Source organism: Pristiophorus japonicus, chromosome 15 (assembly GCF_044704955.1).
Source record: "Pristiophorus japonicus isolate sPriJap1 chromosome 15, sPriJap1.hap1, whole genome shotgun sequence".
NCBI lineage: Eukaryota > Metazoa > Chordata > Chondrichthyes > Pristiophoridae > Pristiophorus > Pristiophorus japonicus.
The window spans coordinates 85,196,284-85,213,253 of record NC_091991.1 but is presented as its reverse complement, the minus strand read 5'-3'; the positions used below and the strand labels follow the sequence as shown (position 1 = coordinate 85,213,253).

At 45.1% G+C, this 16,970-nt stretch overlaps 1 protein-coding gene across 1 annotated transcript in view; it reads left to right on the top strand.

Annotated features, from left to right (window-relative positions):
* The window catches only part of svopl (SVOP-like), a 126,993-nt gene extending 111,877 nt beyond the window's left edge, over positions 1–15,116 (top strand). The window contains exons 13-15 of the mRNA XM_070901689.1: positions 1,526–1,615; positions 5,835–5,948; positions 13,914–15,116. Of these exons, the coding sequence (XP_070757790.1) occupies positions 1,526–1,615; positions 5,835–5,948; positions 13,914–13,943 (234 nt within the window). The 3' untranslated portion in view covers positions 13,944–15,116. The remainder of the gene's footprint in view (positions 1–1,525; positions 1,616–5,834; positions 5,949–13,913) is intronic.
* The last annotated feature ends 1,854 nt before the right edge of the window (positions 15,117–16,970 follow it).

The window sequence follows — 16,970 nt, the reverse complement described above, 5'->3', positions numbered from 1 at the left end:
TATTCCTACTCTTTGCTTCCTGTCTGCCAACCAGTTCTCTATCCACGTCAATACATTACCGCCAATACCATGTGCTTTAATTTTGCACACTAATCTCTTGTGTCAGTGATTGGAGTGTGGGCAGATACAGCAGGAGCGACGAGAGACTGTGGAGGGATGTGATCGGGGCCCAGGAGAGGTGTAAGTTCGGGGCCTGGGGCCCAGGGGCAGCACGGGCCAGCCCACACTGCAATATGTTTGCGGACTAGGTCTGTGCAGCAGAGCTGGTCTCCAGTCGTCTTGGATACTCCTTGCCACTGGACCAAGACCTAACTCTGTCAAGCCCGTGTGGTGGCTGGTGTGCAACGGCCACCACGTTAAAAAAAATTCACGCACAGACATCTTCCACCCTTCAGGATGTAGTTTATGACCTGGAGTTTTAGGTCCTTCATTGGAACATCTGTGAACTTATCACTTTTTGGCATGGAAGCAAGTCATCCTCGTTTCGAGGGACTGTCTATGATGATGCTTGTAAAACCCACTGTGTTTAAGCAATACTCAAAGCGTAGGAATTATGACAAGCTTGATGCAAGCAAACAAAACATTTTTGCAGTTTTATTCAACCAGATGAAATATAAATAATATAAGAATTGTTATCAGGCAGTGAGACACAATCTCACACAGGGCTTTGTTCTATACAGAAAAACAATCTAGTGGATAATCAGGGAGAGTGCATAATTGGAGTGTTGATAATGGGGGTTCCACTCTATTGTGAATCCATCGAAATAGGAACAAGAGGAGGCCATTCAGTTCCTCGAGCCTGTTTCAGCACTCTATTAGATCATAGCTGATCTGTACCTCAACTCCATTTACTTGGTTCCATATTCCTTGATAACCTTACCTAACCAAATCGAGCAATCTCAGTTTTAAAATCAGCAATTGACCGAACCTCGACAGTTTTTGGGGGAAGAGAGTTCCAGATTTCCACTACCCTTTGTGTGAAGAAGTGCTTCCCGATATAACCTCTAAACGGGCTGGCTCTACTTTTAAGATTATGCCCCCTTGTTCTAGATTCCCCCACCACAGTAAGTGGTTTCTCTCTTGATTGGCCCAGAAATCAAACCTACAGCCTTACAGGTCCAGAAAGCAGATGTTGAAGGATGGAACCCATGGTGGAAAATATCATCACCGCACACTTTTTAAACCACCTTAATCTATATGAGTTTAATCAACTTTGAATGCACAGCACCAGCAATGAGTGAATGTGGTGAGATGGTATCTGCGATGTTGGTGGTTGCTTGGTTGCTGATGAATCGTTGAGTCATATTTTGTTTGATATGATCAGTACTTGTCACTCCGCAACCCCCTGTATTAATGCACGTGGCCAGTTTGGATGCTTAGCAAACTGCAGTTTGGACGATGGCTTCTACTGTTCTGTGTGGTGATGGTTCTTTGGCCACTATCTGCTCTCTTACCATGGATTAAACGTATAAATATATTTTTTTCTGTAACACTCCATTGACTGTTATTTGTTGCTGTATTCTAGGTCTATCCCACGAACATCCGCTCCTTGGGGTTGGGCTCCTGTAGTTCGATGGCTCGTATTGGGGCAATGATTGCACCCTTTATAGCGCAGGTGAGCAGTGTATTTTTCTGTCTCTGATAATGGGCATGGCCCACATTTGACAACCAGACCTCAGGGTATCATGATTTTCTATGTTCATTTCAGCGACCAATTATCCATATTTTCAGATAGACATCAAATTGGGATTCTACTCTGTTTGTATTTATCAAAGTGTCTGTCAATTTATAATTATTTGAACTAGCCATGACTCCAAACTAGAAGAAAAAGCTTCACTCAGTGCTGTGTCAGCTGTGGCTCGCACTCTCACCTCTGAGTCTAGAAGGTTGTGGGTTCAAGTCCCACTCCAGGGACTTGAGCACAAAAAATCTGGGCTGACACTCCAGTGCAGTGCTGAGGGAGTGCTGCACTGTCGGAGGTGCTGTCTCTTGGATGAGATGTTAAACTGAGGTCGTGTCTGCTCTCTCAAGTGGATGTAAGAGATCCCATGGCACAATTTCGAAGAAGAGCAGGGGTCTTATCCCCGGTATCCTTACCAATATTTATCCCTCAATCAACATAACAAAAACAGATTATCTGATCATTATCATATTGCTGTTTGTGGGAGTTTGCTATGCCTAAGATGGCAGCCGCATTTCCTACATTACAACAGTGACTGCACTCCAAACGTACTTCATTGGCTGTAAAAAAGGGGGCAGGCAAAAGGCAGGTAACTATAGGCCAGTTAGTTTAACATCTGTAGTGGGGAAAATGCTTGAAACTATCATTAAGGAAGAAATAGCGGGACATCTAGTTAGGAATCGTGCAATCAAGCAGACGCAACATGGATTCATGAAAGGGAAATCATGTTTAACTAACTTACTGGAATTCTTTGAGGATATAACGAGCATGGTGGATAGAGGTGTATCGATGGATGTGGTTATTTAGATTTCCAAAAGGCATTCGATAAGGTGCCACACAAAAGGTTACTGCAGAAGATAAAGGTACGCGGAGTCAGAGGAAATGTATTAGCATGGATAGAGAATTGGCTGGCGAACAGAAAGCAGAGAGTCGGGATAAATGGGTCCTTTTCCGGTTGGAAATCAGTGGTTAGTGGTGTGCCACAGGGATCAGTGCTGGGACCACAACTGTTTACAATATACATAGATGACCTAGAAGAGGGGACAGATTGTAGTGCAACAAAATTTGCAGATGACACTAAGATTAGTGGGAAAGCGGGTTGTGTAGAGGACTCAGAGAGGCTGCAAGGAGATTTGGATAGGTTAAGCGAATAGGCTAAGGTTTGGCAGATGGAATACAATGTCGGAAAGTGTGAGGTCATCCACCTTTGGGGAAAAAAAAAACAGTAAAAGGGAATATTATTTGAATGGGGAGAAATTACAACATGCTGTGGTGCAGAGGGACCTGGGAGTCCTTGTGCATGAATTCCAAAAGGTTAGTTTGCAGGTGCAGCAGGTAATCAGGAAGGCAAATGGAATGTTGGCTTTCATTGCGAAAGGGATGGAATACAAAAGCAGGGAGGTCTTGCTGCAACTGTATAATGTATTGGTAAGGCCGCACCTGGAGTACTGCGTGCAGTTTTGGTCACCTTACTTAAGGAAGGATATACTAGCTTTGGAAGGGGTACAGAGACGATTCACTAGGCTGATTCGAGAAATGAGGGGGTTACCTTATGATGATAGATTGAGTAGACTGGGTCTTTACTCCTTGGAGTTCAGAAAGATGAGGGGTGATCTTATCGAAACATTTAAAATCATGAAAGGGATAGACAAGATAGAGGCAGAGAGGTTGTTTCCATTGGTAGGGGAGACTAGAACTAGGGGGCACAGCCTCAAAATACAGAGGAGCCAATTTAAAACCGAGTTGAGAAGGAATTTCTTCTCCCAGAGGGTTGTGAATCTGTGGAATTCTCTGCCCAAGGAAGCAGTTGAGGCTAGCTCATTGAATGTTTTCAAGTCAAAGATAGATAGATTTTTAACCAATAAGGGAATTAAGGGTTACGGGGAGCGGGCGGGTAAGTGGAGCTGAGTCCACGACCAGATCAGCCATGATCTTATTGAATGGCGGAGCAGGCTCGAGGGGCTAGATGGCCTACTCCTGTTCCTAATTCTTATGTTCTTATGTTCTTATGTAAAGTGCTTTGAGATGTCCAGTGGTCGTGAAAGGCGCTATATAAATCCAGTCTTTCGTTCTTTTCTCTCTCTTGTGATAGAACGGGCCTGATTTTGAACAGGTTAAAGAGGAGGCTCCATTTTAGAACCCTTTTTGCCTCCATACCTGAAAAAGTCGTAAGGAAACATTTCTCCATTTCAAACTGAGCCACGAACATTCTCTTCCTGATACTTTGTGACAAGAGCAGATCTATTCTTAAGTCCTTTGGTAGAGTGACCAACAGAAGCACCACTGAATATGGATTAAAAAAAAATTTGTTCACAGGATGTGGGTATCGCTGGCAAGGCCGGCATTTATTGCCCATCCCTAATTGCCCTTGAGAAGGTGGTGGTGAGCCTCCTTGAATCGCTGCAGTCCATGTGGTGAAGGTACTCCCACAGTGCTGTTAGGGAGGGAGTTCCAGGATTTTGACCCAGGATTAACCTTCCAAATTGCAGGAGGTTTTAATGAGTACTAATTAAATAAAGCAAGAGGTATATGTTGAGATGATGATACTGTCACACAATATAAACTGTTTAATTTGATATAAAATCTGTGAACAGCTATGTCTTGAACGTGTCAAATCAAATCCTGTGTCCGACCCACTCAGTGCACACGTTAGTTCTGGATTGTTGCTCAGTATTCATGATGTTAGTTCCCTCACAGTGTTGGGCTCAATAATTACTTCAAGCCAACAAACCCAACCCCGCCGCCCCCCCCCACCCCCACCCCCCCCCCACACCCACCACCACCGTGGTGCTTGATTTGGCCGGAACTTCAAGAATCCATCAGAAAACTCAAGAATCCATCAGGCAATTGATGTTTCTGTTTGAAACCAAAGAACAGTTCAAAGGGTATCCAAGCTGGACAGCTAATAAAAAAACAAACTCTTTGCAATGATTTGGTTAGGAGATTACAAGATTAAATTTGGATGAAGAAGGCTTTTCGGTCCATTTGATCCCAAACTATCCAGCCTTTTGCCTGTGAAGAGCTTTGGCACGTTCTGAGATTGTGAAAGGCACTGTGTGAATTCAAGTTCTGTTGTTTGTTCGAATTTTGCACGCAATCCGTTTTGCAGCAGGGTTGTGAAGTTGGCTCTCGGTATCACAGCAACTGTAGGCGTTGAGGCAATGTAACCCTTTTAGGACCGAGATGAGGAGAAACTTTTTCACCCAGAGAATTGTGAACCTATGTTGAGTCCAGTTCGTTGGATATATTCAAGAGGGAGTTAGATGTAGCCCTTACGGCTAGAGGGATCAAGGAGTATGGAGAGAAAGCAGGAAAGGGGTACTGAAGTTGCATGATCAGCCATGATCTTATTGAATGGTGGTGCAGGCTCGAAGGGCCGAATGGCCTGATCCTGTACCTATTTTCTATGTTTCTATGTCTCCCAGTACTGTAGCTTGCCTCACTCTCTCATACAGCAGTCGTCCTGATCGGAGAGTACTTCAGTGCAATAACAAGCAAGGAGCACGGAAATTCCAGTGTTCAAAGGTCCTTGCTCTTGACATGACTTTACTTAGGCAGTCCCTCGTATCGAGGATGACTTGCTTCCACCAAGAAAGGATGAGTTCACAGGTGTTCCAGGTCCCGAACTGCATGTTGAGGGGGTGAGGGGAAGATGCCTGTGCGTGGATTTCTTTAACGTGTGGTGGCCATTGCACACCAGCCACCACACGGGCTTGACAGAGCTAGGTCTTGGTCCAGTGGCAAGGATTACCCAAGACAACTGGAGACCAGCTGTGCTGCATGGACCTAGTGTGCACACATATCGCAGTGTGGGCTGGTCCCTGCTGTCCCTGGGCCCTCGCCTCTTCTGGGCCCCAAACTCCCGCCTCTCCTGGGCCCTGATCACGTCACTCTGTAATCTCTCACTGCTCACATGACAATCAAAAAAACAATTAGCATATTTGGTGTTCATAATTATTTGAAAGATACCAGTAAATGTCATTATAACTAACCCTTTAGAAATGGGGGTGTGTTCAATAGATTCATGTAGAACTTCAACTAACCATTTTGTTCAAAAGTCATCAACCTGCAAGTCTCCTTAATGCTAACATTTAGCCTTCATTGTACGGTGATTGCAGAATCTCTGCTAATTTGTTATGTTTGGTCCATCCAGGTCCTGCTGGGCACGTGGCCTGTAACAGCCCTGTGCCTCTTCAGTGCTGTGTGCTTCATTTGTTCAATTATGGCCTATACTCTTCCCATTGAGACCCAAGGGCGTGCAATGCAGGTGAGAATGTGATCACACTCCATGAAATATCCACAAGGCTCTTTATTGATAAATCACCTTCCACCCACTCTAAAGCTTCAAGCAGTAGCGTGTTTAAAAGGGCTACATGTGACCCTGTGCTAGCACTCTTTCCTCTCAGAACATCATGGGTTTTAAAAAGTGAGCACATAATCCAGGCCGACACTCCAGTGCAGTACTGAGGGAGTGCTGCACTGTCAGAGGTGCCGTCTTTTGGATAAGATGTCAAGCCGATGCCCCATCTGCTCTGTCAGGTAGATGTAAAAGATCTTTTGGCAGTATTTGAAGAAAGGCAGAAATGACTTGACCAACATAATCCCTCAACCAACATCCCCAAAACAGATTAATTGGTCTTTTATCTCTTGTGGGGCCTTGCTGTGTGCAAATTGGATGCCATTACAACAGTGACTGCACTTCAAAAGTAATTAATTGGCTGTAAAGTGCTATTTGATGTTCTGTGGATGGTCCCTTAGAAGATGAGAAAGGGGATTTAATAATGGGAAATGTGGAAATGGCTGAGACCTTAAACAATTATTTTGCTTCGGTCTTCACAGTGGAAGACACAAAAACCATGCCAAAAATTGCTGGTCACGGGAATGTGGGAAGGGAGGACCTTGAGACAGTCACTATCACTAGGTGGGTAGTGCTGGACAGGCTAATGGGACTCAAGGTAGACAAGTCCTCTGGTCCTGATGAAATGCATCCCAGGGTATTAAAAGAGATGGCGGAAGTTATAGCAAATGCATTCGTTATAATCTACCAAAATTCTCTGGACTCTGGGGAGGTACCATCAGATTGGAAAGCAGCTAATGTAATGCCTCTGTTTAAAAAAGGGGGCAGACAAAAGGCAGGTAACTATAGGCTAGTTAGTTTAACATCTGTAGTGGGGAAAATGCTGAAGCTATCATTAAGGAAGAAATAGCGGGACATCTAGATAGGAATAGTGCAATCAAGCAGACGCAACATGGATTCATGAAGGAGAAATCATGTTTAACTAATTTACTGGAATTCTTTGAGGATATAATGAGCATGGTGGATAGAGGTGTACCGATGGATGTGGTGTATTTAGATTTCCAAAAGGCATTCGATAAGGTGCCACACAAAAGGTTACTGCAGAAGATAAAGGTACGCGGAGTCAGAGGAAATGTATTAGCATGGATCGAGAACTGGCTGGCTAACAGAAAGCAGAGAGTCGGGATAAATGGGTCCTTTTTGGGTTGGAAATCGGTGGTTAGTGGTGTGCCACAGGGATCGGTGCTGGGACCACAACTGTTTACAATATACATAGGTGACCTGGAAGAGAGGACAGAGTGTAGTGTAACAAAATTTGCAGATGACACAAAGATTAGTTGTGTAGAGGACACAGAGAGGCTGCAAAGAGATTTAGATAGATTAAGCGAATGGGCTAAGGTTTGGCCGATGGAATACAATGTCGGAAAAAGTGAGGTCATCCACCTTGGGGGAAAAAAACAGTAAAAGGGAATATTATTTGAATGGGGAGAAATTACAACATGCTGCAGTGCAGAGGGCCCTGGGGGTCGTTGTGCATGAATCCCAAAAGGTTAGTTTGCAGGTACAGCAGGTAATCAGGAAGGCGAATGGAATGTTGGCCTTCATTGCGAGAGGGATGGAGTACAAAAGCAGGGAGGTCCTGCTGCAACTTTACAGGGTATTGGTGAGGCCGCACCTGGAGTACTGTGTGCAGTTTTGGTCACCTTACTTAAGGAAGGATATACTAGCTTGGAAGGGGTACAAAGACGATTCACTAGGTTGATTCCAGAGATGAGAGGTTACCTTATGATGATCGATTGAGTAGACTGGGTCTTTACTTGTTGGAGTTCAGAAGGATGAGGGGTGATCTTATAGAAACATTTAAAATAATGAAGGGGATAGACAGGATAGAGGCAGAGAGGTTGTTTCCACTGGTCTGGGAGACTAGAACTAGGGGGCACAACCTCAAAATACGGGGGAGCCAATTTAAAACCGAGTTGAGAAGGAATTTCTTCTCCCAGTGGGTTGTGAATCTGTGGAATTCTCTGCCCAAGGAAGCAGTTGAGGCTAACTCATTGAAAATATTTAAATCACAGATAGATAGATTTTTAACCAATAAGGGAATTAAGGGTTATGGGGAGCGGGCGGGTAAGTGGAGCTGAGTCCATGGCCAGATCAGCCATGATCTTGTTGGGTGGCGAAGCAGGCTCGAGGGGCTAGATGGCTAGAACCTAATTCTTATGTTCTTCTGTTCTTCTGTTCTTATTAATGTTGGGGAGGTCCAGAACCAGGGGTCACAGTTTGGGGATGGGGGGTGGGCCATTTGGGATCGAGATGAGGAGAAGCTTCTTCACCCAGAGAGTGGTGAACCTGTGGAATTCTCTGCCGCAGAAAGTTGTTGAGGCCAATTCACTGGATATGTTCGGGGCGGGGGGGAGTTAGATGTGGTCCTTGCTACTGGGGGGATCGGGGGGTATATAGAGAAAGCAGGAATGGGGTACTGAGGTTGCATGTTCAGCCATGAACTCATTGAATGGCGTTGCAGGCTCGAAGGGCCGAATGGCCTACTCCTGCACCTATTTTCTATGTTTCTATGTTTCTATGAAAGGCACTATATAAATGCAAGTTCTTGTTACATGACATTCTACAGTGGTGGAATGTTAAATCGGAAAATTTACCCAATGGCCTACTTTTCAGAGGGTTCAGTTGATAAAGTCAGTGTGTAACTGGCCCACTTGACCCAGAAGGTTGCTGGTTCAGTCAGCTGATCTCAACAAGATCCTGGTTGGTTGGGAAACTACAATCGACTTTGGCCCCATCCCTATCTCGGGAGGAGAAGATCAGGTAGGGGTTCCTCACCTGATTGATATCCAGTGAGTACTGCTGGAAACTGGCCATGTGTGTGACTGTGGGCATCAGGTGAGAGTAGGATTGTGCTTGTATACTTTGCTAATACCCAATTGTTGTCCTCGCCCTCCATCTGCTCACCCTCATCCTCACTCTTGGCCTGGTCATTTCCATCATCTACATCCTTCCCTTGCTCTCCTCCTTGTCCTCACCTTCCACCACCTCCCTGCCTCCCAGAACCACGACCAGGTTCCCCTTGACCTCACCTTTCACCCCATCGGCCCCCATGTTCAACAGATCATCCTCCGCCATTTCCGCCACCTCCAGCGCACTGCCACCACCAATCACATCTTCCCCTCCCCTCCCCTCTCAGCATTCCAAAGGGACTGCTCTCTCTGTGACACCCTGGTCCACTCCTCAATCACCCCCAGAACCCCCTCCCCTCCCCATGGCACCCTCCTGTGCAAGTGCAGAAGATGCAACTCCTGCCCTTTTCCCTCCTCCCTTCCCACTGTCCAGATCCCCAAACACTCCTTCCAGATGAAACAGCGATTTACTTGTACTTCTTTCAATTTACTATACCGTATTCGCTGCTCATGATGCGGTCTCCTCTACACTGGGGAGACCAAGCGTAGATTGGGTGACCGCTTTACGGAGCACCTCCGTTCAGTCCATATGTGTGACCCCGAGCTTCCGGTCGCCTGTCACTTTAATTCTCCGCTCCACTCCCACTCTGACCTCTCCGTCCTCGACCCCCTGCACTGTTCCAATGAAGCTCAGCGCAAGCTCGAGGAACAGCACCTCATCTTTTGTTGAGGCACTTTACAGCCTTCTGGACTCAACATCGAGTTCAACAATTTCAGTCCATAAGCCCTGCCTCTATTTCTTTTTCTTTTTTTCTGTTTTTTTCTCTCTTTCCCACGGCAGTTGTTGTTGATTCTGCCATCCCCATTTACACCCTCTCTAGACTCATCTTTTGTTTCTTAACTTGTCCCATTACCATCTCCTTTTGCCTTGCACCATCATCCCTTTTGTCTCTTAATCTCTCCTGCCTTCCCCCCTACACTTGCTTAAACATCTGTTACATCTTTAACTTTTTCCAGTTCTGACGAAGGGTCACAGACCCGAAACATTAACTCTGTTTCTCTCTCCACAGATGCTGCCTGACCCGCTGAGATTTCCAGCATTTACTGTTTTTATTTCAGTATTTTGCTTTTGTCATTCTCATCCTTGGCTTCCTCCTCATCTACCTTGCCCTGAAACACCTTCTCCTCCTCTTCTTTGTCCTCGCCTCCTTTCTTGGTCTCCTCTTTGTTCTCCACACCCTCACCCTCCTCATCCTCCCTCTCCTCCTCAAATACCTTTATCCACTATTTTAACCCCTGAATGTTAACACACCTCATTTTCAATTGCTTAAAGTTTCTGTAAAAAAAACACAGCGGACAGACTTGCTACAGTTGCATTAATGATGATATCCACAGTGTAATTTCTAGCCCAAGGTTCGCCTATGTGCTTGAAAATGTGGAGGGGTGTTAGGATACACAAGTGCTCAACAAGAGCTTTGTAAACATCAGACAACAGCGTAAAGAAGTTTGATTTTCATTTGACCTCATCCCAACCCATTGGGATTCCAAAGCCTCTGCACAATCGCTCATGTATAGTTCCTTATCCGAACGTTCGGAACAGGAGGACGTCATTCAGCCCCTCGAGCCTGCTCCGCTATTCAATTAGATCATAGCTGATCTGCATCTCAGCTCCATTTACCTGCTTTAGCTCCATATCCCTAATAAAAACCTATTGATCTCAGTCTTGAAAGCTCCAATTGGCATAAATCCACAACCTTTTGCAGGAGAGCATTCCCAATTTCCACTGCCCTTTGTGAAAAAATGCTTCCACTCCAAGGCCTGGCTCTAATTTTGTGCCCGCTTGTTCTTGATTCCCCCACCAGAGGATATAGTTTCTCTGGGGCCAAGTTTCCACAGGAGTTGCTCCTATTTTTTTGGAGTAACTAGTTTTTTTTTGGAATATCTTAAAAATCACAATCCTCCACATTTAGTTTGCTCCAGTTTCAGTGAGTTGGTTCACTTTTTTTTTCAAAAGGGGGCATTGCCAGCCACTTACGCCTGAGTTGGCCATTTAAGCAAGTTTAGACAGCGAAAAGTTACTCCAAGCTAACTTAGGCCAGCATAAGTGTCCACTTTAGTACGCTCAGAAAAACCTTGCGGAGACTTAAGAAATGAGCGCAGGTAGCCAGAGATGGGGGGGCGGGGGGCGGGTGTGGGGAGGGGAAGGGAAGTTAGAGGATTTTCCAAAGCACTAAACACCTTCACAACAACATTAAAGAAGCATAAGTACATTTAAAGCACTAAGCACTAAACAAAGCAGTACATGTAAAGCACCAAGACTTACAAAGCACCAAACAAAGCACAAAAAGTAATAAGCAATTAATTAATAAATAAAAAATAGAAGGAACCCTGCACCTAAAGCACCAAGACCAAAGTAATAAGCAATCAATCAATCAATAACAAATATAAAAATAGAAGTCCTACCTTTATGTGAAGGGAAGTCAGCGGGCGGCTGATGGGGGCGGGGTGCGAAGAGAGGAGGAGGGGGGCGGGCGGAAAAGAGGGAGAGGGAGAGAGGAGGAGGGGGGGAAAGAGAGGAGGAGAAGGGGGGGAAGAGAGAGAGGAGGAGGGGGTGGGAGAGAGGAGGTGGGGAAGAGAGGGATGGGGGAGGAGGTGCGTCGTTCTAAGGGTCGGTGGAAACTTGGCCCCGCTGTATCTACCTTATCAAATCCCTTGAACACCTTGAGGTGATTTTAATTACCTCGATCAGATCAACCCTCCATCTAAACTCCAGCAATCTAACAACAACTTGTATTTATATAGTGCCTTTAGTGCAGTAAAACGTCCCAAGGTGGTTCACAGGAGCATTATAAAGCAAAATTTGGCCCAGGCCACAAAAGGAAATGTTGGGGCAGATGACCAAAAGCTTGGTTAAAGTGGTGGGTTTTAAGGAGCGTCTTAAAGGAGGAGAGAGAGATGGAGAAGTGGAGGGGTTAAGAAAATGACTTCCAGACCTTAGGGCCTAGACAGCTGAAGGCCCGGCCGCTAGTGGTGGAGTGATTAAAACCGAGGATGCGCAAGAGGCCAGAATTGGAGGAGTGCAGAGATCTCGGAGGGTTGTAGGGCTGGAGGAGGTTACAGAGATAGGGAGGGTCATTCAAGCAAAGTTTCTGCAACAAGTGATGTGATGTTCATGTGTTCATAATATGTCTGGATGTAAATGGCTTGAAAATAGACATCTAAAAATTGTCTATTCTGTTGTGAAAATCCAGAAAAAGATTCTGTCAAGAATCAAGAATCTTTTTCACCTGCAGTCCTAGAACTGTTCTTACTTATAGGACTAAGTCAACAAATATCGATGTTAGATAAGGCCATTGTCAGCTTCATTACCATTATTTTTGAAGTCAAACCTAGAAAGACAACTACACCTGTGACATGGGGGTGCATTTTAATCAGGCGGGTAAGCCGTTAAAATCCACCAGGTGTCTTTCCCACCGATGCCCCATCCAATCCCGCCATCTCCAATGATAACGGCACCTTCGGGACAGCTGACTGAGCCGCCCTCCCAAAGCCAATGGGGTCCGTCTTTAAATATACAGATCAGGGTCTAATGATGTCATTTGGACAGACTGCAATTTTAGCAGAGACCTGAGTGGGGAAGTTGCAGCTGTCCTGACCAGCTGAACCAGTTCCGAAGCAGATCGGGACGCGATGAGGCTGAGAGGTAGCTTTCCTTTGTAGGCCCAGGAGGAGCAGGAGTGCTCTCTCGAGGCCCCACAAGGATAGTTCAGACAATCCCCACTCCGGATACCCCTCCCTTCCCTCTCTTGAGACCCTCCCAGAAACGCCAACCCCCACTCCTGCCCGATTTTTCACAGGCTGGGAGTGAGTTCTTGCCTACCAGTATTGTAATGAGGCCGAGCCTTCAAAGGTATTGTGGCCTCTTTCCTATGGCTGCCAGGCAAATCAGAAACTAACTGATCCCTGCAGTTTCCTTCTGAGAGTTAAAATTGACTCTTCAACAACAACAACTTGTATTTATATAGTGCCTTTAACGTAGTGAAACGTCCCAAGGTGCTTCACAGCAGCGTTATCAAACAAAATTTGAATCCGAGTCACATACAGATATTAGGACAGGTGACCAAAAGCTTGGTCAAACAGGGAGGTTTTAAAGAGCATCTTCAAAGAGAGAGAGAGGTTTAGGGAGGGAATTCCAGAGCTTGGGGCCTTGGCAGCTGATGGCACGGCCACCAATGGTGGAGTGATGAAAATCAGGGATGTGCAAGAGAGCAGAATTGGAGGAACACAGAGATCTTGGAGGGTTGTAGGGCTGGAGGAAGTTACAGAGATGGTAGGAGGGAGGGGATGGGGGCAAGGCAATAGGGGAATTTGAAAACCTGGATGAGAAATCGAGGTATTGCTGAACTGGAAGCCAATGTAGGTCAGCGAGCACAGGGGTGATGGATAGAATGGGACTTGGTGCGAATTAGGATATGGGCAGCAGGGTTTTGGATGAGTTTAAGTTTGCAAAGGGTGCCAGGTGGGAGGCTGGCCAGGAGAGCCTTATAATAGTCAAGTCTAGAGGTAACACAGGCAGGGGTGAGGGTTTCAGCAGCAGATGAGCTGGGACAGGGGCGGAGACAAGTCTTGAAAATGATGCTCTGTATTTTGGTACAAGGCCCTCTCTAAAATAATGAACAAAGTCACCTGAGGTGAACGCTGTCATGATGTACATGCTGTTTGTAGCCACCAGATGGTTTCATTGTTGGAGGTCACTGAGCAACACGCACATGGTGCTGCTCTGGTATAAAAGGCCAGCCATTTTATGAGTCAGGCACTTTGGGCCAAAATAAAGCAGAAGCAAGGTTGTACCTTGCTTAGTTAAACAGTTCTCAGTTTGAACATTTACTGTATACATAACAAACGCTCCAAACATTTTTACAGCAATGTCGCACAGACTCATTCTGGGAATGGTTTTGCAACCTTATATTTTGTGCCCTCAAATTGTTGCCATCTTTCATAACCATTTTGATTTATTTTACAGGAGATCAAACCATCCATCCCTAGTATTTGAACTTCAGTCATGGAATCAAAGTGTGACGGAGCAGAGGGAATCTAACCTCAATCCTCGGTATTTGTTGGAGCACCCTCACCAATGAGATATTGAGTCATTTGTTGGACTGTCTGTGTAGTGTGACAGGTTGACATTACTTCCGTTCTACTGGGGACCGTATCTCTCTTAGCGCAGGCACTACTTTGCCTGCAAGTTCATCTCATTGTGTCTCATCCTTCAAACATCCATCATATGTTGCCTTTGTCAGGGGAGGAATGTTTAGAAAGGCTGAACTTTGGGAGGAATTTGTTCTGCTGTCTGCATTCAGGAATAAATTTTGTGCCACAAGATGTGGTATAAAATAATAAGAAAAAAAATTGCAGCAATGACCAAGAAAGGACGTTCCCTTAAGTGACGCTGCAATAGTTTTCTGCACTGGTGGGTGGATAGAGACAAGCATCATTTGGAACATCGAGCACCACTAAAACAATCTGATCTTCTCTCCCTGCCAGCTCTGTTGCATCTTCTACACCCTGAGCTCCGATAGTTCTCGGATCTTGGCGGCATGCCATCTCCTGCTTCCAGTTCTCCTTTTCTTTGGCCTGGAATTTTGCGTTCCTCTTATCCTGAAGAAAGGTGATCCCTCTCATCCTTCCAACCGTCGCTCTATTGCACGTAGGCCTGTACTTTGTGGAAGTTATGAAAATTGCTGTTAACTCTTAAGTTATCAATCACCTTGAGGTTTTGTCCTAACATATGATCGTCGGTATAGTGGTCAACATGGCCAGTGGCCAATCCACTGGTAATGATCTGGCCATGTTATGCATGTCTCCATCTCTGTGCTTGAACACTTTGTCATGACCTTCACTATTCAAACATACTTCCCTCCATTTTATTGCTAATACTCTGCTCCTTTACTATTGCTCCTTGTAAGTTCCAGATACTCTGTCCTCCTCCCTGAATCCTCGTTGTGTTGAAGAAATCAAGACTTTATTGCACTAATTTTTTCACAAGACCTCAAAACTGTGGAACCCCCTTACCTCCCTCAGTCCTTCCTTCCTATGATCTACAGGATCTTAAAACCCAAACTTGGCATCACAAATCACTACTTGCATTGATTCACCTGATCTCTACACTGTTTTCAGTCTCGCTGCTGTGCAGTATGAGGCGACTTAGCTCTTTGTCATGAGTTCACCATAATATGTTTTAAAAAGGAGCTGTACATGCCAGAGCAGACCTGGTGTTACTAACACGTGGCATCAGCGCTTTAGTAGGTCTCCCTGTCAGTGATATGGCTCGGGCTAGCTTACTGAGTCCCATACAGTGCTTTTGCACGCTACATTTATGCTTCTGATGTCTGAATTTAGCACAAAAGGTATCATCCGGCTGATTCACTGGTCAGGCACTCCCAGTGAGGAATGGTACTCACAGAGTACTGGTCAGGAAATCACAGGCACCCACACATTGATTATCCATCTAGTCAAATGAATTAACAGAAAAATCAGAACCTGTAGGCCCACAATCTACTCGGTGGGAGTACCCAGTTGGGGAATATTTTCTATTTGTACATGGGATGTGGGTGTCGCTGGCAAGGCCAACATTTATTGCCCATCTCTAGTTGCCCTTGAGAAGGTGGTGGTGAGCCACCTTCTTGAACCGCTGTAGTCCGTGAGGTGAAGGTACTCCCACAGTGCTATTAGGGAGGGAGTTCCAGGATTTTGATCCAGCAATGATGAAGGAACGGCGACATCTTTCAGAGTCAGAATGGTGTGTGACTTGAAGGGAAACTAGCCCATAAAATAGGAATTTAGGAATTACTGGACAAAAAACGACCACAGGCCATCTATTTCGCCTTCTAGCATCCTGGTAGCCACATGCTGCAACAACAATGGAGATGTTGACCAATCACAGCAACAATCTCTATCAATGAGTCTACAACAGACCCAGACCCGAGGTGAGGAAAACCCCCAGTGGTGGAGAGCTTCGGGAACCATAGGTCCAAAGTCCCCTGACCCTCCCAAGCCCACTACACTTACCACATGGTGAGAAATTTCTGCAGTTATCTACAAGTGACAAAGCAAAAAGCTGCATTTTTTTCCTTTAAGGAATGTTTTGTATTTTTTACCATCTTGGAGGCTATTTGGATATTGACCTTTTTTTATTATTGCATTACACTAAACTTTTGATAATTGCACACACGTTACTTAAATTTCAGTTTTCTAATATGAAATCAAGGGGTTAGGAATATGTTATAGCTATGCTGTATTTTTATTTACTAATCAGCTACTGAATTTATCGCAGATTGCTACTGAGGTAGGATTGTGTTTTTGTGGTTTAAAACCTGGCGTCCCAAGTATTTTTCTGTTGATAAATTTCCACCTGTCCTCCTGACACTTTTAATTTAAAGTCATAGTGAAGTGGGATTTTTAGAAACCCACTGTAGTGATATAAGTGATGCCGTCTGGGAAATGTGTTCAGAAAAATAGACAAGCCACTAAGCAGGTGCAGTCTGGGTAAAACCCAGATGTTAAATTGTTTTTGCCTGGCAACAACTCGCAAGGCCAATCACATAGCAGCTTACCTGCAAGAGGATGTGGTGGCAAGCTTAACAAAGATAGATAACAGGATGCTGACTTGCAGTTAGGCTAGGTGTTCAATAACAGGATGCTTAGGTTGTAAAATATAAAGTCCCTAATTTGTTCAAACTGTATGATTTGACCAATGACTGTATCTTTGACCGAGAAAGGTCATGTAGATGGATAATGAATGTATACGCCTACTTTCTTTCTGTATAAACTGCTATGCAGCTCAGTGAATCTTTGAGATCGGGTTGGAGAACTCAGTGAGTGGCTGACAGAGACTACCCATCTCCCTTACAAGTAATAAACTTGTCTTTTCACTTCTACAGAACTCGGTGAGAGTGCTTTCCTTTAAATATTCCACAATAAAATGGCGTAGTCGGCAGGATTCCTCGGGAGACGGACATACGGCCGTCTACAGACCATCACAGAGAGTGAGTAGTTTTTGGTACCACTCTAAAATCTGATG